General features: G+C 47.2%; 1 protein-coding gene across 1 annotated transcript; it reads left to right on the top strand.

Moving 5' to 3' along the window:
- The first annotated feature begins 25 nt into the window (after window positions 1–25).
- Window positions 26–18,676, top strand: LOC114590549 (uncharacterized). Its single transcript, XM_077923083.1, is given in 5 exon segments — window positions 26–1,216; window positions 2,639–2,752; window positions 4,099–5,220; window positions 15,703–16,792; window positions 16,794–18,676. Coding segments are annotated over 4 exon segments (2,391 nt in total). The 5' UTR covers window positions 26–1,216; window positions 2,639–2,718; the 3' UTR covers window positions 16,939–18,676.
- The last annotated feature ends 746 nt before the right edge of the window (window positions 18,677–19,422 follow it).

The raw sequence follows: 19,422 nt of genomic DNA, 5'->3' as shown, positions 1-19,422 counted from the left end.
CCAGCCAATCTGGGCGGCTCCCAACAGAGTATTAAAAACACAATAAAACATCAAATGTTAAAAACTTCCTTAAACTTTGCTGCCTTCAGGTGTCTTCTGAAAGTCAGATATTTGTTTATTTCCTTGACATCTGGTGGGAGGGCATTCCGCAGGGCAGGTGCTACTACCAAGAAGGCCCTCTGCCTGGTTCGCTGTATCCTCACTTTTTGCAGTGAACAATAGGGGTGGAGACGCTCCTTCAGGTATAGTGGGCCGAGACAATTTAGGGCTTTAAAGGTCAGCACCAACACTTTGAATTGTGCTTGGAAATGTAGTGGGGGCCAATGTACGTCTTTCAGGACAGGTGTTATGTGGTCTCAGTGGCCGGTCCCAGCTATATTTTGGTGCGTGGGGAAAAAATCATGTGACACGAGCCCTACCTGTGTGCACAATAAATATTTTTTTTATTCCGTTACCTAGTTTTATTTGGATCTCCGGTCAGGACCTCCTTCATGAATTTCCACATCGTGTGTGCTATTCTAAGCCAGGAAACCAAGGTCCCCCGTGGGGGTTTGTTTCCCTGTGTGCATGCACCATTTTAGAGGCACACTTGGAAAGGACTCAGTTGGATCCAAAATAGCCAATCCAAACTCAAGATTCTGTCAGGTATTCTGTCATTTGAAAATATTTAAAGCACTCATCTTTTTACAGCCGCTGGACCTCTCTTCTCAGCTGATTTCACAAAATATGTGCATCTTTAATTTTTTTTTCCTAATTCTGATTTCAACCAGGATCTTTGAAACAATTGCAGTTCCTTGCCTCTTAATGCCGCCTGCCTTTTAGAATTTACAACCATGGCAACCCCTTTGTAAGCCGCCTTGGCTCTCGGTCTGGGAGAAAGGCGGGATATAAATAAGTAGAATACTAAAGGTGAGGATAAAGCTGCTCTTGAGCTCGGATCTTGCTTGGAGCACCTGCGGAGGAGGGATTCTGTCCTGGGGGCGCCGCTGGCCTGATCCTGCAGCCGGGTTTCCCCCTCCTGCTTCAGAGCCGGAGACCAGCCGGGCTCCCTCTCTGCCCGGAGCAGCCAAGAGGCTCCTACCCCGCGGCTCCGCAAGGGTTAACAGCGACCACAGAGCTTCGATTCCTAGAGCGGAAGGGAAGACTGGGGGAGAGAGGAGGCGCTTCCGCTTCCTGTTCCGCTTCCCCGGGTTGATGCTGTCCTCCCTGGAGGCGGGTAACTGGGGGGAGTGGGCCGAGCCAGGCGCGGAATTGGGGGGCGAGAGGGAGGGAGCCGCGTCCCTCCTGGGGGGAACTCAGGGGCGACGGGGAAAGGTCGTCTTCTCCTGGGAGGGGAAGCGGGAGGCCGAAGCGACGCTCCTCGCTGGCCTTGACCGGCCTCTGGCCTCATCCTGCGGCCTTTTCTCCCGCTCCTCTGTCCAGAGAACGCAGAAGGAGCGCCCAGCAAAGGCCGCAGGGCAGGGAATGGGGAGGAATGGCAGGGAGTAAACAGGGAGTCAGGAGAGTCTCCTGCCAGCCAGGGAGGAGCAGGAGGAATTGTTATTATTTTATTCCTTCATACCCCGCCCATTTAGCTGGGCTTCCCCAGCCACTCTGGGCAGCTCTCAACAGAAAATTAAAAGCACTCTAAAAGATCAAACATTAAAAGCTTTCCTGAACGGGGCTGCCCTCAGATGTCTTCTTAAAGTCAGGTAGTTGTTTATTTCCTTGACATCTGATGGGAGGGCTTTCCACAGGGCGGGCGCCACTACCGAGAAGGCCCTCTGACTGGTTCCCTGTAACCTCGCAGGGAGGGAACCGCCAGAAGGCCCTCGGAACTGGGCCTCAGTGTCAGGACTGAGCGATGGGGTGGAGATGCTCCTTCAGGTATACAGGCTGAGGCCATTTAGGGCTTTAAAGGTCAGCACCAACACTTTGAATTTTGCTCGGAAACATACTGGGAGCTAATGTAGGTCTTTCAGGTCTTAGTTGGCTGCTGCTCCCAGTTACCGTCAAAGGTAGCGCCCCATAGAGTGCAGAAGGAGCTGCAGACTCTATGGCAGGAGAGGATCCTCCTCAGTTAAGACTCTTTAGCATTTTATTGTATCGAAGGCCATAGGTCCACTGCAAATTAAACCATGAGAAAAAACTTTTCCTCTGCAAAATGTATGTACGTACTAAACATATATCATTAAAAAAGGTGGGCCCCTGGGGATATAACTGGCCATCTGCAGCTGTAGTAATTTTATCTTATGTTCAAGATTTCTAAACAGCTAATTCAAAAGGTCTCTCAAGTGGCACAGTGATCCAATGGGAGCTAGAACACAACTAAAACCCACAAACCAATTTAGAAACCAGTATGCATAAAGCCATCATTGAAAAAATTATCCCTCTCCACTTCCCATTTTGCCTCTTGGGCAGCATGTATGGTCTTTACACACCTGAGGAAGGAGGGAGTATGGGGTGGGACAAAACACTCATTTCCCCCAGTCTTAAATTTAGTTATCCAGATTTTCACATCTTATTAAAAAAACAAATAAACACTGAAGGTAAAATCTCCAGTTGCCCCATCTATCATCGGAGGGGGAGCTGAGGGGAGATGGTTTCCACACCTTGCCTTGGAGTGTCTATAAGGAAGGGAATTGTTCTGTCCTTCCAGGGATCAGTGAGCTGTGACAAGTGTCCTTGCATTTTGCTGACGACAACTGGGCCCTACGGAGAGCTCTGTACAAGGACGTCATGGTGGAGGTTCATGAGATGGTGGCCTCTCAGGGTAAGGATCCTTTGCGCCTTCATTAATAATTATAATAGGTATGGGTTCCTCGGAGTGCCTCCCTTCAGCTCCGCTAAAGGAGGTCACAGTGTTCGTATTTCTCCCAAGTTAGAGGCCAGAAGCCTGGCTGAGAATAAATATTATTGCTTCTCTGCTACAATTAGCCAGTGATGGCTTCTGGGTTGCCTCCCTGGGGGAGAGCATTCTTTAGGTGGGGACCCAGCACTGAAAGACACATTCCGTATTGCCTCTCTTTGCACCTCAGTTGGAGAGGGCACTGTGAGAAGGACCTCAGACGATGAGTGCAGGCTCTAGGTGGATTCATGAGAAGCAGTCCTTGAGCTAGATAAGTCAAAATCAGCACCTTGACTTGAAGACAGGAACCCAGATATGCTCAGAGCCTCTTGCACCGGTCAGCACTCTGTAGTTTCTGAACGGTCTTCTAAAGCAGCCTGAAGTATAATGCATTGTGGCAATCTAGCATGGAGAATGGTAGAAAAGGCATACTAAAAATCTTCTGTGTGGGGGATCCTAATTTGTAGAATACTTGAGTATCTTCTTATTGTTATTGGTTTCTATTGATGTATTGGTTTGTTTGTTGCATATATAGAATCTTCTGTTTCTTAATATTTGAGATTTGATTGCATTTTTATATATGCTGCAAGCCACCCAGAGAGGCTTGGGAAACCCAGCCAGACGGTTGGGATATAAATAAAATAAATGCTACTATTGTTATTATTCATGTTGGTTTTTCAACAAGCTCTGCAGATCTAGACTTTTCAAGCTTCTCTGAGTTGCAGTGCTGTATTATCAATGCTCAGGGGTGGCCTCACTTCTGCCCCAAAATGGGGGCTCAAAATCCATAAGGAGCGTAGCCCTGCAAGTTGGGTGGGGTGGTCCCCCCTCACCCCACGAGACCTCCAAGGGGTGCAGACGCCTTCCCCCATACACTGGCAAGGAGCCTTTTCAGATCCTGACAAAGCTGAATGGTGGAATGTCTGCCCTCTTGTGGACATGCCCTTGTTGGGGGAGGAACCTTTTCGGGACTTGGCTGGAGGGTAGAGGACTCACAAAGCTTTGCTGCCCATTCCACTTCGCCCCTGGAGGCCGGGGAGACTAGCAGCAAAGCTGAGCAGTGACGCCCCTTTGGGGGTGACACCTGAGGCAGCCGCCCCACACAGGTCCATAGGCAGACAAATAACCCTTGATTAAATGGTGATATTTTATTAAAACCAGGTATCACATCATTGTTTTCATGTAAAACGCCTTTAACATAGTGCCAGGCCTTGAGTTTTGATAAGGAAACAGCTGTATCAACCTTTATTTTAAAATTTTTATTCCATCAGGAGATGTTTGGGGGGTCCTGGATGAGGAGGAACCACCAGAAGTCTGGCCAGAAAGAGGTGAGGCGCAAGAGAAGGAAAGGAAGTTGGGGGTTCAAGATGGAGCCAACAAACAAGAGGGGAGAGAAACAGTGAAGCCAAGGGATGAACACAGTGTTTCCCAAGAAGATGAAAATCAACTTAACAGGGTGGAGAAAAAACATGAATGTACTGTGTGTGGAAAGAGATTCTGTAGTGGCTCAGCCCTTGCTAGACATCAAAGAGTACACTCAGGTGAAAAACCTTATGAATGCCTGGAGTGTGGAAAGAGATTCAGAAACAGTGGCCAACTTAATGTGCATCAGATAACTCATACAGGGGAGAAACCTTATGAATGCCTGGAGTGTGGAAAGAGATTCAGAAACAGTGGCCAACTTAATGTGCATCAGATAACTCATACAGGGGAGAAACCTTATGAATGCTGGGAATGTGGAAAGAGCTTCAGAAACAATGGCCACCTTACTTTGCATCAAAGAACTCATACAGGGGAGAAACCTTATAAATGCTGGGAATGTGGAAAGAGTTTCTTTGACAGTAGTACCCTTACTAAACATCAAAGAACTCACACAGGGGAAAAACCATATACATGCATGGAGTGTGGAAAGAGCTTCAATCAGAGTGCCTCCCTTAATGTGCATCGACGACTTCATACAGGTGAAAAACCTTATAAATGCATGGAGTGTGGAAAGAGCTTCAGTGACTATAGTACCTTTACTAAACATCAAAGAACTCATACAGGGGAGAAACTTTATAAGTGCATGGAGTGTGGAAAGAGCTTCAGTCACAGCAGGTCCCTTAACATGCACCATAGAATTCACACAGGGGAGAAGCCATATAAGTGCATTGAGTGTGGTGAAAGCTTCAAGTGCAATTCTCACCTTAAATGACATCAGACACTTCGTACAGGGAACAAACCGCATGAACGCCTGGAGTGTGGAAAGAGGTTTGGTCACGGTAGCCTCCTTACTTTGCATCAAAGAACTCATACAAGGGGCAAACCGTATAAATGCTTGGAATGTAGAAAAAGCTTCAGTGACTCTAGCACCCTTCATGCACATAGGAGAATTCACACAGGGGACAAACCATATAAATGTTTGCATTGTGGAAAGAGCTACCGCCGCAGTAATCACCTTTCTCGACACCGGATAACTCATTCAAGAGACTAACCCTATGAAAGCTGATGTGTAGAAAGAGCTTCTGTTACAGTGGTAAAAGCTGTTCTCCAATTGGAGCACTCGCAGACCAGTGTTTCCTAGTAGGGAGTTAGTAGCTCACTCTTTGACGATGTGCAATTGTTCACCTTCATCCATGCACGAGGGCTTTTCCAGTACAGCAAGGAAGCAGCTTAAGGACCAAATACTTTACTGTCGCAAAAGTTCAGGCTCAGTAAAACAGTTTTGGGAGTATGTATATCCATCTGTCTAGTGCTAAGTCGCCATTAGCCAGGTGCAAACTGTGTCTGGCACCTGGCTAATTTTGAACACTGCCCCACATTGGTATTTAATTAAAATAAGACACGAACTTGAGAATTTCCCCTCTGATTTACCAATCGGTTCATTTAGGCAAGCATTTCTGACTTTTGTTTTCAGACTATGTGCTCAGAATATTTAGAGGGACGCTATAAAAAATTATCGCAGAACAGCATCTTTGTGTATGCCTTAACTAGGCAGTAGATCTCTACCAATATGCGCTCTCTATTCTGAACCAAGTTTATCCTTGATTTGTTATGTAAGATACCTGATGCGGATGATCAACTGAAAGTCACATATTTGTTGTCTTGTTTGAGAAATCTGTGACAAAGTTGCTGCCCAAAAATTGACAATGTTCATTGAGGAGAACATGGTGGACTGTAAAGATTTAATTGGGAATGACATCTAAAAACTTATTTGTGTGTGTGTGTAATATAGACTGATACTGTATTTTAATGCCATATTTATGTATATATGTCATATGACCATAATGGTCCAAACAATAAACATATACAGCTTGTAGGCTTTTGCAGAAACAGTTACGTACAGATAGATGGACTGTATAGGCAAAAGTGAGTAACAATAAAATAAAATAGTATTTCTCATGCCTTAACATGTTAGAAGCTGATTGGTTACTGCCGCAGAATCCTATAGTAGTAGTAGTAGTAGTAATAATAATAATAATAATAATAATAATAATAATAATAATAATAATAATAATAAAAAATTTATTACTTATACCCCACTCATCTGGCTGGGCCTCCCCAGCCACTCTGGGCGGCTCCCAACAGAATATTAAAAACACAATAAAACATCAATTTATTATTTCCTTGACATCTGAAGGGAGGATGTTCCATAGGACGGGCACCACTCTGCAGGGTTCCCTGTATCCTCACTTTTTGCAGTGAGGGAACCACCAGAAGGCCCTTGGAGGAGGACCGATGGGGGTGGAGACGCTCCTTCAGGTATACTGGGCTGAGGCCATTTAGGGCTTTAAAGGTCAGCACTAACACTTGGAATTGTGGGAGTCAATGTAGGTCTTTCAGGACCGGTGTTATATGGTCTCAGCGGTCAGTCCCAGCTATATTTTTGTTCGTGGGGAAAAAATCCTGTGAGAAGCGGATAATAAATCCTCGGTGTGCACAATAAATATTTTTTGATTCCGTTACCTGGTTTTATTTGGATCTCTGGTCAGGAACTCCTTCATGAATTTCCACATCATGTGTGCTGCTCTAAGCCCGGAAACACACCATTTTGGAAAACTAATTTGTGAAATACATGTTTTGTGATGTACCAGATTTGCCCCAAAGGGCAGTCAACTTAAAAAAAAAATATTTGTGTGGCCTGCAAGTCATGCAAGGATTTGGAATCACTCGCATAAAAGGCCGCTGGTCCCTTCCTTCTCCTTCCCCACTTTCTGTGCATGCAATAGCAAATTTTATTTTTATTTTTAATGCAGCAGTTTTGTGCAGGAGAGCTTCTCCCCACAAAGATGTGTTTTTTATTACTACAGACATTTGTATATTTCATTTATCACCGCCCTTTATTCAGCCAAAGTCCTGGTTGAAGAAGAATGTTTTCGCTCGGGACCTAAAGGCGCATAATGAAGTTGCCAGCCAAAGCTCCCTGTGGAGAGCTTTCCACAAACGGAGCCACTGTAGAAAAGTCCCAGTCTTGTTTTGTCACCCTCCACACATGGAGGAGGCACATGAAGAAGTGTCTTAGAGGGTGATATCCAGCCTGGGGCAATATTTGAGGTATTGTGATCCTGAGCTGTTAAGGCTTTATAGGTCCAAACCAGCACTTTGAATTGGGCTCAGAAACTAATTGGTTTCCAGAGTGGTTGGACCAGGATCCGTGCAATATGGTCACACAGTCTTGCTCCGGTGAGCAACCTGACTGCCAGATTCTGCAGCAGCCGAAGTTTCTGAAGCACCGGCAGGCGCCACCATCATGCCTTCAACAACAATGGGGAATAAGCAGGAAACTCGCTAAGGTAAAGGGACCCCTGACCATTAGGTCCAGTCGTGGCCGACTCTGGGGTTGCGGCGCTCACCTTGCTTTATTAGCCGAAGGAGGTGGCGTACAGTTTCCGGGTCATGTGGCCAGCATGACTAAGCCGCTTCTGGCGAACCAGAGCAGCGCACGGAAACGCCATTTACCTTCCCGCCGGAGTGGTACCTATTTATCTACTTGCACTTTGACGTGCTTTCGAACTGCTAGGTTGGCAGGAGCAGGGACCGAGCAACGGGAGTTCACCCCATCGCGGGGATTCGAACCGCCGACCTTCTAATCGGCAAGTCCTAGGCTCTGTGGTTTAGACCACAGCGCCACCCGTGTCCCTTTTTGGGAAACCCTCTAGGAAGAGACAGTAGAACAATAGAAATACTGGAATTAAAGGATTTGTTCAACTCAAACCTCCCCTCCCTTCTCCATTCGAATGCATTGGCTAAAATTAGTACAAAGACCCTAGGTGGTTAGATAGCTCTCCGAGCTCCAACAAGGAACTGGCCACACACTGTCAAGGAACCCAGACACCCCTCGACTTAAGGACAGGTGTGACGGACAGCACAGCCAGGCCAGAGTCTGCTGGCGCAGTCTCCCTGAAATTCTGTCAAGAGTGAAGGAGCCTGTCACTGATTGGCTACAAAGTCACAGAAGGGGGAGGAGCAGAACTTTGAGAGGGAGGATAAAAAGAGGGAGAGAGAGAGAGATAGGGCTACGGGTCAGGTGAAGAGATGGGGCTTGATTTGAGAAGATAGGGATGGATTTGAGAAGAGAGAGGGCGTATGGTCAGGTTAAGACAGGGGTCCTCAAACTACGGCCCACAGGCCGGATCAGGCCCGCCAAGGTCCTAAATTCAGTTCTCGCTGCTGCTGCTGCTGGCTGCCTGGCTTCTGGTGCTGTGGGGGTCCCAGGCCAGACGTGGAGAGGGCGGAGCAGGAAATGGCGGCGGCCAGGAGGCGTTGTGCGCAGGTGCTTCAGGCGGAAGGCAGCACCGCTGCTGGGGCCCCTCGCGGCTCAGTCGCCGCCCCTCCAGGTCTCCCGCTTCCCCACCACTCTCCTTCCCATCTCGCAAGCCCCGCATACCCCACCCAGCATGCCTTTGCAACCTGCCACTGTTGGAGGAGTTTGGGATGCTGTCAAGAAAAGCTCAGCGTCTCTTTCCCTGCGCACCAGCGCCAGTCTACTCATGTGAGGCAGCCCTTTTTGCAAATTCCCCCTGTCCTTTTTTTATGGCGGGGGTGTGTGTGAGGAGAATTCAGCTCCATGCCTTGGTAGCCTTTGCAAGTTTTAACTTCTTCTGGAAGGGGTGGGCTCTCTCCAGGGAGAGATCCCTGAAGGGCAGCAGGTTAGCGAGAGTGGGCGGGTGCCACCCAGCGCTACCATTTTAATCTCTGGGGTGGCGGAAGAAGATGGGGTGGGGTGGAACTGTCTATTTCCAGCCCCTGCAAGTTCCAAAGCAGAGAAGCATTTCGAAAAGTGCAGCTACCTCCTGAATTTGACACACAAACCCCCCACTCTGCTTTCTCCCTTCCTAAGCCCCTCTCTCTTCTCTTCCTCTCACTTTCCAGGCTTGCCCTTTCACTGCCATTCCCACTGCTCCCACGTTTTGCAGTTTTTGGGGGGTGGGGTGGGGGAGAGAAAAACGCCTGCCCATGATTATTTAGCTGATTCTCTCCTGACCAACATAAATTAGCAGGCCCATACTTCCCATTGAAATATTTATAGAGTGGTACCTCGGGTTAAGAACTTAATTTGTTCCAGAAGTCTGTTCTTAACCTGAAACTGTTCTTAGCCTGAAGCACCACTTTAGCGAATGGGGCCTCCCACTGCTGCCACCGCGCGGTTTCTGTTCTCACCCTGAAGCAAAGTTCTTAACCCGTGGTACTATTTCTGGTTAGCAGAGCCTGTAACCCGAAGCGTCTGTAACCTGAAGCGTCTGTAACCCAAGGTACCACTGTAAGTTTATGTTGATTAAAATCATTCTTCATTTTAAAGAAGGCTGATCGCCGAAGAATTGATGCTTTTGAATTATGGTGCTGGAGGAGACTCTTGAGAGTCCCATGGACTGCAAGAAGATCAAACCTCTCCATTCTTAAGGAAATCAGCCCTGAGTGCTCACTGGAAGGACAGATCCTGAAGCTGAGGCTCCAATACTTTGGCCACCTCATGAGAAGAGAAGACTCCCTGGAAAAGAGCCTGATGTTGGGAAAGATGGAGGGCACAAGGAGAAGGGGGCGACAGAGGACAAGATGGTTGGATAGTGTTTTTGAGGTTACCAGCATGGGTTTGACCAAACTGCAGGAGGCAGTGCAGGACAGAGGTGCCTGGCGTGCTCTGGTCCATGGGGTCACAAAGAGTCGGACACGACTAAACGACTAAACAACAACCACAATGGCTTCCTCCCGTCTCGCCCGGCCCCGAGCTGCCCCTTCGTAGGGCAGGAGGTGGATCCGCTGCTGCCTCCGGGGCGCCTATGTGGGTGTCGCCGCTGCTCAGGAGCCTCTGAGTGCGTGCAGAGTGCAGACCGAGCAAGGCAGCAAGGGCATCCCTGGGCGCAGCCGCCTGTGCGGGAAGAGCCGGGCTGGGGTCCGGGTGGGGTGGAGAAGGGCTTCCTGCAGCAACAGTGCCCCTTTTGCAGGCACCCAGCGAGTGCTGCGCCTTCTGGAGGACTACAGGCCAAGCTGAGCCGGGCAGACGAGGGGCAGCTGCAGAGGTCTGTGGACAGAGTCATCCAGTCTCTCATAGGCGAAGTATTGGGGCTCCTGGGGGGCCCGGCAGCTGGGGAGGGGAGGCTCCTTGACCCACTGGGACACCGAGGGAAATCGAGCCTTTTCAGCGGAGACAGACATCACTTGACGCTCATGGAAACTGAATTGCATTTGCTGTCTTACTTATTTTGCAGCGCATTCACTCAGTTTGGCAAGTACCTGTGTCACAGGCAACCTTGGCTTCCTCTGCCCCTAACTCTAGATCCTTTATGAGCAAGTTTAAAAGGCACAGTTTCCACTTTCTATAGCTCCAGTGGGAAAACTCCATCTTTCCCTACCATTTAGCCAATTCCTCCTTTGCCTTTAATCCACATTGTTTGAACTGCAAGTCATTAGCTATAACACGCAATGTGCATAGGAATTCGTTTTTTTTGAACTTGCCAAAAAAAATATAGTCAGGCCCACAACAGTGTCTGAGGGACAGCGCACCGGCCCAATGTTTAAAAAGTTTAAGGACCCCTGGCGTAGAGAGTGGGTAACTGAGGAAAAGTGCCCCTCATGAACCAAGGCATTAATGGGTGAAGGAAGCTGTATGGTGTTAAAAGTATTTTGTGGCAGAGAGGAGGCAGAGATGAGTCAGGCTGGTGACTAAGTTAGGGGGTCTCGCCCTCCTGCTCTGACCAGCTCCCCTCCCCCTTGATCTCTCAGAATCTGCAAAGGGATGAAGAGGGCGGAGCACAGGCAAATAAGGCGAAGAAATCTCAGGTTGCTTGGGAGAGGAGCAGACTTAGGGAGCCTGTGGGAGATAGCTGAATGCTTCTCCATGAAAGGAGCAGCAAATCCTGTCTTATAAAAAGCCAGCATGTCAGGGAACAGATGAGGACAGAACCTTTTCCCCTGGAATTTGTGGCAACTGCCAAGAGGGCAAATCCTATGCTAGGGGTTATTAAGAACCTAAGAATGACCCAGGTGCAAAATGGCTGGGACAACCCAGTCAGATGGATGGGGTACAATAAATAAATGATTAGTATTAGTATTTGCTTCCACTGCCTGAAGCATAGCTGTTAAGTTGTGGGTGAACATATCAGACGACACAGCGATTCTTCAAACAGCTCTTCTTTATTCAGATGCCAGAACAGAACTAACTGAGGAGCTCAGTCAGCCTGCTTATATAGAGCTCCAGAACAATTGTAACTGTTGCAACTTTCTAAAACTATCCAATCACAGAAGATCACTTTTCGATCCTTCATTTGCATACAAACTATCCAATCACAGAACGTCACTTTCAATCCTTCATTTGCATAACTATCTACAGTATCCCCCTGCTGGCCCAGGGTGAGAACATCAGTACATAACAATAGCTGTCAACTTTCCCCTTTTTTAAAGGAAATTCCCTTATTCCGCATAGGATTCCTCGCAAGAAAAGGGAAAAGTGGACAGCTATGGCCTGCAGTGGCTGCCTCCGTCTGCCTCATGGACTGTAGAGTTATTCTTAGGTTCCTAATAACCCCTAGCATGGGATTTGCCTGTTCCACAGTTGCCACAAATTTAAATTCCAGGGACCAGGGGAGAAAGGTTTTGTTTTCCCCTGTTCCCTGGCAAGCTAGCTTTCTATTAGCAAGGAGAGGCATTCAGCTATTTACCCCCACCTGAGATCACCCGCCTTTCCTGCTCTATCTCTGAAGGAGGCCAAAAAGAGGCAGCTCCCTCCCTGTTTGCTCTTCAATGGTTAACAGCAGCAACAGCATCTGAGCCCACATTCCTAGAGCAGAAGATTGCAAAGAGGAGGAGATTTGGGGTGGGGGGGAGAGAGAGTTTCTTCTTGCTTTGGCAGAGATGCTGAAGGCGGCCGCAGGGAGGGAAATGCAAGATTAAGGCAAATAATTCCGCGTGCTTGGGAAAGCAGGACTCCCGCAAGAGCTCTTCCCCTAACCAAAGAATACTAAAGGTGAGGATAAAGCTGCTCTTGAACTCGGATCTTGCTTGGAGCACCTGCGGAGGAGGGATTCTGTCCTGGGGGCGCCGCTGGCCTGATCCTGCAGCCGGGTTTCCCCCTCCTGCTTCAGAGCCGGAGACCAGCCGGGCTCCCTCTCTGCCCGGAGCAGCCAAGAGGCTCCTACCCCGCGGCTCCGCAAGGGTTAACTGCGGCGACAGAGCTTCGATTCCTAGAGCGGAAGGGAAGACTGGGGGAGAGAGGAGGCGCTTCCGCTTCCTGTTCCGCTTCCCCGGGTTGATGCTGTCCTCCCTGGAGGCGGGTAACTGGGGGGAGTGGGCCGAGCCAGGGGCGGAATTGGGGGGCGAGAGGGAGGGAGCCGCGTCCCTCCTGGGGGGAACTCAGGGGCGACGGGGAAAGGTCGTCTTCTCCTGGGAGGGGAAGCGGGAGGCCGAAGCGACGCTGCTCGCTGGCCTTGACCGGCCTCTGGCCTCATCCTGCGGCCTTTTCTCCCGCTCCTCTGTCCAGAGAACGCAGAAGGAGCGCCCAGCAAAGGCCGCAGGGCAGGGAATGGGGAGGAATGGCAGGGAGTAAACAGGGAGTCAGGAGAGTCTCCTGCCAGCCAGGGAGGAGCAGGAGGAATAATTATTATTTTATTCCTTCATACCCCGCCCATTTAGCTGGGCTTCCCCAGCCACTCTGGGCGGCTCTCAACAGAAAATTAAAAGCACTCTAAAAGATCAAACATTCAAAGCTTTCCTGAACAGGGCTGCCCTCAGATGTCTTCTTAAAGTCAGATAGTTGTTTATTTCATTGACATCTGATGGGAGGGCTTTCCACAGGGCGGGGGCTACTACCGAGAAGGCCCTCTGCCTGGTTCCCTGTAACCTCGCAGGGAGGGAACCGCCAGAAGGCCCTTGGAGCTGGGCCTCAGTGTCAGGACTGAGCGATGGGGTGGAGATGCTCCTTCAGGTATACAGGCTGAGGCCATTTAGGGCTTTAAAGGTCAGCACCAACACTTTGAATTTTGCTCGGAAACATACTGGGAGCTAATGTAGGTCTTTCAGGTCTTAGTTGGCTGCTGCTCCCAGTTACCAGTCTAGCTGCTGCATTCTGGATTTGATCTAGTTTCCGGGTCACCTTCAAAGGTAGCGCCCCATAGAGTGCAGAAGGAGCTGCAGACTCTATGGCAGGAGAGGATCCTCCTCAGTTAAGACTCTTTAGCATGTTATTGTATCGAAGGCCATAGGTCCACTGCAAATTAAACCATGAGAAAAAACTTTTCCTCTGCAAAATGTACATACTAAACATATATCATTAAAAAAGGTGGGCCCCTGGGGATATAACTGGCCATCTGCAGCTGTAGTAATTTTATCTTATGTTCAAGATTTCTAAACAGCTAATTCAAAAGGTCTCTCAAGTGGCACAGTGATCCAATGGGAGCTAGAACACAACTAAAACCCACAAACCAATTTAGAAACCAGTATGCATAAAGCCATCGTTGAAAAAATTATCCCTCTCCACTTCCCATTTTGCCTCTTGGGCAGCATGTATGGTCTTTACACACTTGAGGAAGGAGGGAGTATGGGGTGGGACAAAACACTCATTTCCCCCAGTCTTAAATTTAGTTATCCAGATTTTCACATCTTATTAAAAAAACAAATAAACACTGGAGGTAAAATCTCCAGTTGCCCCATCTATCATCGGAGGGGGAGCTGAGAGGAGATGGTTTCCACACCTTGCCTTGGAGTGTCTATAAGGAAGGGAATTGTTCTGTCCTTCCAGGGATCAGTGAGCTTTGACAGGTGTCCTTGCATTTTGCTGACGACAACTGGGCCCTACGGAGAGCTCTGTACAAGGACGTCATGGTGGAGGTTCATGAGATGGTGGCCTCTCAGGGTAAGGATCCTTTGCGCCTTCATTAATAGTTATAATAGGTATGGGTTCCTCAGTGGCTCAGAGTGCCTCCCTTCAGCTCCGCTAAAGGAGGTCACAGTGTTTGTTTTTCTCTTAAGTTAAAGGCCAGAAGCCTGGCTGAGAATAAATATTCTTGCTTCTCTGCTACAATTAGCCAGTGATGGCTTCTGGGTTGCCTCCCTGGGGGAGAGCATTCTTTAGGTGGGGACCCAGCACTGAAAGACGCATTCCGTATTGCCTCTCTTTGCACCTCAATTGGAGAGGGCACTGTGAGAAGGACCTCTGATGATGAGTGCAGGCTCTAGGTGGATTCATGAGAAGCAGCCCTTGAGCTACATAAGTCAAAATCAGCACCTTGACTTGAAGACAGGAACCCAGATATGCTCAGAGCCTCTTGCACCGGTCAGCACTCTGTAGTTTCTGAACGGTCTTCTAAAGCAGCCTGAAGTATAATGCATTGTGGCAATCTAGCATGGAGAATGGTAGAAAAAGCATACTAAAAATCTTCTGTGTGGGGGATCCTAATTTGTAGAATACTTGAGTATCTTGTTATTGTTATTGGTTTCTATTGATGTATTGGTTTGTTTGTTGCATATATAGAATCTTCTGTTTCTTAATATTTGAGGTTTGATTGCATTTTTATATATGCTGCAAGCCACCCAGAGAGGCTTGGGAAACCCAGCCAGACGGTTGGGATATAAATAAAATAAATGCTACTATTGTTATTATTCATGTTGGTTTTTCAACAAGCTCTGCAGATCTAGACTTTTCAAGCTTCTCTGAGTTGCAGTGCTGTATTATCAATGCTCAGGGGTGGCCTCACTTCTGCCCCAAAATGGGGGCTCAAAATCCATAAGGAGCGTAGCCCTGCAAGTTGGGTGGGGTGGTCCCCCCTCACCCCACGAGACCTCCAAGGGGTGCAGACGCCTCCCCCCATTCACTGGCAAAGAGCCTTTTCAGATCCTGACAAAGCTGAATGGTGGAATGTCTGCCCTCTTGTGGACATGCCCTTGTTGGGGGAGGATCCTTTTCGGGACTTGGCTGGAGGGGAGAGGACTCACAAAGCTTTGCTGCCCATTCCACTTCGCCCCTGGAGGCCGGGGAGACTAGCAGCAAAGCTGAGCAGTGACGCCCCTTTGGGGGTGACACCTGAGGCAGCCGCCCCACACAGGTCCATAGGCAGACAAATAACCCTTGATTAAATGGTGATATTTTATTAAAACCAGGTATCACATCATTGTTTTCATGTAAAACGCCTTTAACATAGTGCCAGGCCTTGAGTTTTGATAAGGAAACAGCTGTATCAACCTTTATTTTAAAATTTTTATTCCATCAGGAGATGTTTGGGGGGTCCTGGATGAGGAGGAGCCATCAGAAGTCTGGCCAGAAAGAGGTGAGGCGCAAGAGAAGGAAAGGAAGTTGGGGGTTCAAGATGGAGCCAACAAACAAGAGAGGAGAGAAACAGTGAAGCCAAGGGATGAACACAGTGTTTCCCAAGAAGATGAAAATCAACTTAACAGGGTGGAGAAAAAACATGAATGTACTGTGTGCGGAAAGAGATTCTGTAGTCGCTCAGCCCTTGCTAGACATCAAAGAGTACACTCAGGGGAAAAACCATATAAATGCCTGGAGTGTGGAAAGAGCTTCAGAAACAGTAGCCACCTTAATGAGCATCAAAGAACTCATACAGGGGAGAAGCCTTATAAATGCATGGAGTGTGGAAAGAGCTTCAGTCGGAGTTCCTACCTTAATGTGCATCAAAGAACTCATACAGGGGAGAAACCTTATGAATGCATGGAGTGTGGAAAGAGCTTCAGTTGCAGTAAGTCTTTTAAAATGCATCATATAATTCACACACAGGAAAACCGTATAAATCCATATAAATGCATGGAGTGTGGAAAGAGCTTCAGTGCCAGAAGCATCTTTATTAGACATCAAAGAACTCATACAGGGGAAAAACCATATAAATGCCTGGAGTGTGGAAAGAGCTTCAGTCAGAGTTCCTCCCTTAATGTGCATCGACGAACTCATACAGGGGAGAAACCTTATGAATGCCTGGAGTGTGGAAAGAGATTCAGAAACAGTGGCCACCTTAATGTGCATCAAAGAACTCATACAGGGGAGAAACCTTATGAATGCATGGAGTGTGGAAAGAGCTTCAGTGCCAGAAGCAACCTTATTAGACTTCAAAAAACTCACACAGGGGAAAAACCATATAAATGCCTGGAGTGTGGAAAGACTTTCAGTCTGAGTTCCTCCCTTAATGAGCATCAAAGAACTCATACAGGGGAGAAACCTTATGAATGCTGGGAATGTGGAAAGAGCTTCAGATCCAGTAGCTACCTTACTTTGCATCATAGAACTCATACAGGGGAGAAACCTTATAAATGCTGGGAATGTGGAAAGAGTTTCTTTGACAGTAGTACCCTTACTAAACATCAAAGAACTCACACAGGGGAAAAACCATATAAATGCATGGAGTGTGGAAAGAGCTTCAATCAGAGTGCCTCCCTTAATGTGCATCGACGACTTCATACAGGTGAAAAACCTTATAAATGCATGGAGTGTGGAAAGAGCTTCAGTGACTATAGTACCTTTACTAAACATCAAAGAACTCACAGGAGAGAAACTTTATAAGTGCATGGAGTGTGGAAAGAGCTTCAGTCACAGCAGGTCCCTTAACATGCACCATAGAATTCACACAGGGGAGAAGCCATATAAGTGCATTGAGTGTGGTGAAAGCTTCAAGTGCAATTCTCACCTTAAATGACATTAGACACCTCGTACAGGGAACAAACCACATGAACGCCTGGACTGTGGAAAGAGGTTTGGTCACGGTAGCCTCCTTACTTTGCATCAAAGAACTCATACAGGGGGAAAACCATATAAATGCTTGGAATGTAGAAAAAGCTTCAGTGCACCCTTCATGCACATAGGAGAATTCACATAGGAGAATTCACACAGGGGACAAACCATATAAATGTTTGCAGTGTGGAAAGAGCTACTGCCGCAGTCATCACCTTTCTCGACACCGGATAACTCATTCAGGAGACTAACCCTATGAAAGCTGATGTGTGGAAAGAGCTTCCGTTACAGTGGTAAAAGCTGTTCTCCAATTGGAGCACTCGCAGACCAGTGTTTCCTAGTAGGGAGTTAGTAGCTCACTCTTTGACGATGTGCAATTCTTCACCTTCATCCATGCACGAGGGCTTTTCCAGTACAGCAAGGAAGCAGCTTAAGGACCAAATACTTTACTGTCGCAAAAGTTCAGGCTCAGTAAAACAGTTTTGGGAGTATGTATATCCATCTGTCTAGTGATAAGTCGCCAGTAGCCAGGTGCAAACTGTGTCTGGCGCCTGGCTAATTTTGAACACTGCCCCACATTGGTGTTTAATTAAAATAAGACACAAACTTGAGAATTTCCGCTCTGATTTACCAATCTGTTCATTTAGGCAAGCATTTCTGACTTTTGTTTTCAGACTATGTGCTCAGAATATTTAGAGGGACGCTATAAAAAATTATCGCAGAACAGCATCTTTGTGTATGCCTTAACTAAGCAGTAGACCTCTACCAATATGCTCTCTCTATTCTGAACCAAGGTTATCCTTGATTTGTTATGTAAGATACCTGATGCGGATGATCAACTGAAAGTCACATATGTGTTGTCTTGTTTGAGAAATCTGTGACAAAGTTGCTGCCCAAAAATTGAGAATGTTCATTGAGGAGAACATGGTGGACTGTAAAGATTTAATTGGGAATGACATCTAAAAACTTATTTGTGTGTGTGTAATATAGACTGATACTGTATTTTAATGCCATATTTATGTATATATGTCATATGACCATAATGGTACAAACAACAAACATATACCGCTTGTAGGCCTTTGCAGATACAGTTACGTACAGATAGATGGACTGTATAGGCAAAAGTGAGTAACAAGAAAATAGTATTTCTCATGCCTTAACATGTTAGAAGCTGATTGGTTACTGCCGCAGAATCCTATAGTAGTAGTAGTAGTACAAATAATAATAATAATAATAATAATAATAATAATAATAATAATAAATTTATTACTTATACCCCACTCATCTGGCTGGGCCTCCCCAGCCACTCTGGGCGGCTCCCAACAGAATATTAAAAACACAATAAAACATCAATTTATTATTTCCTTGACATCTGAAGGGAGGATGTTCCATAGGACGGGCGCCACTCTGCAGGGTTCCCTGTATCCTCACTTTTTGCAGTGAGGGAACCACCAGAAGGCCCTTGGAGGAGGACCGATGGGGGTGGAGACGCTCCTTCAGGTATACTGGGCTGAGGCCATTTAGGGCTTTAAAGGTCAGCACTAACACTTGGAATTGTGGGAGTCAATGTAGGTCTTTCAGGACCGGTGTTCTATGGTCTCAGCGGTCAGTCCCAGCTATATTTTTGTTTGTGGGGAAAAAATCCTGTGAGAAGCGGATAATAAATCCTCGGTGTGCACAATAAATATCTTTTGATTCCGTTACCTGGTTTTATTTGGATCTCTGGTCAGGAACTCCTTCATGAATTTCCACATCATGTGTGCTGCTCTAAGCCCGGAAACACACCATTTTGGAAAACTAATTTGTGAAATACATGTTTTGTGATGTACCAGATTTGCCCCAAAGGGCAGTCAACTTTAAAAAAAAAATATTTGTGTGGCCTGCAAGTCATGCAAGGATTTGGAATCACTCGCATAAAAGGCCGCTGGTCCCTTCCTTCTCCTTCCCCACTTTCTGTGCATGCAATAGCAAATTATATTTTTATTTTTAATGCAGCAGTTTTGTGCAGGAGAGCTTCTCCCCACAAAGATGTGTTTTTTATTACTACAGACATTTGTATATTTCATTTATCACCGCCCTTTATTTAGCCAAAGTCCTGGTTGAAGAAGAATGTTTTCGCTCGGGACCTAAAGGCGCATAATGAAGTTGCCAGCCAAAGCTCCCTGTGGAGAGCTTTCCACAAACGGAGCCACTGTAGAAAAGTCCCAGTCTTCTTTTGTCACCCTCCACACATGGAGGAGGCACATGAAGAAGTGTCTTAGAGGGTGATATCCAGCCTGGGGCAATATTTGAGGTATTGTGATCCGGAGCTGTTAAGGCTTTATAGGTCCAAACCAGCACTTTGAATTGGGCTCAGAAACTATTTGGTTTCCAGTGTGGTTGGACCAGGATCCGTGTAATATGGTCACACAGTCTTGCTCCGGTGAGCAACCTGACTGCCAGATTCTGC

Source organism: Podarcis muralis, chromosome 2 (genome assembly GCF_964188315.1).
Source record: "Podarcis muralis chromosome 2, rPodMur119.hap1.1, whole genome shotgun sequence".
NCBI classification, from domain to species: Eukaryota; Metazoa; Chordata; class Lepidosauria; order Squamata; family Lacertidae; genus Podarcis; species Podarcis muralis.
This window is presented reverse-complemented; position numbering and strand designations above follow the sequence as displayed.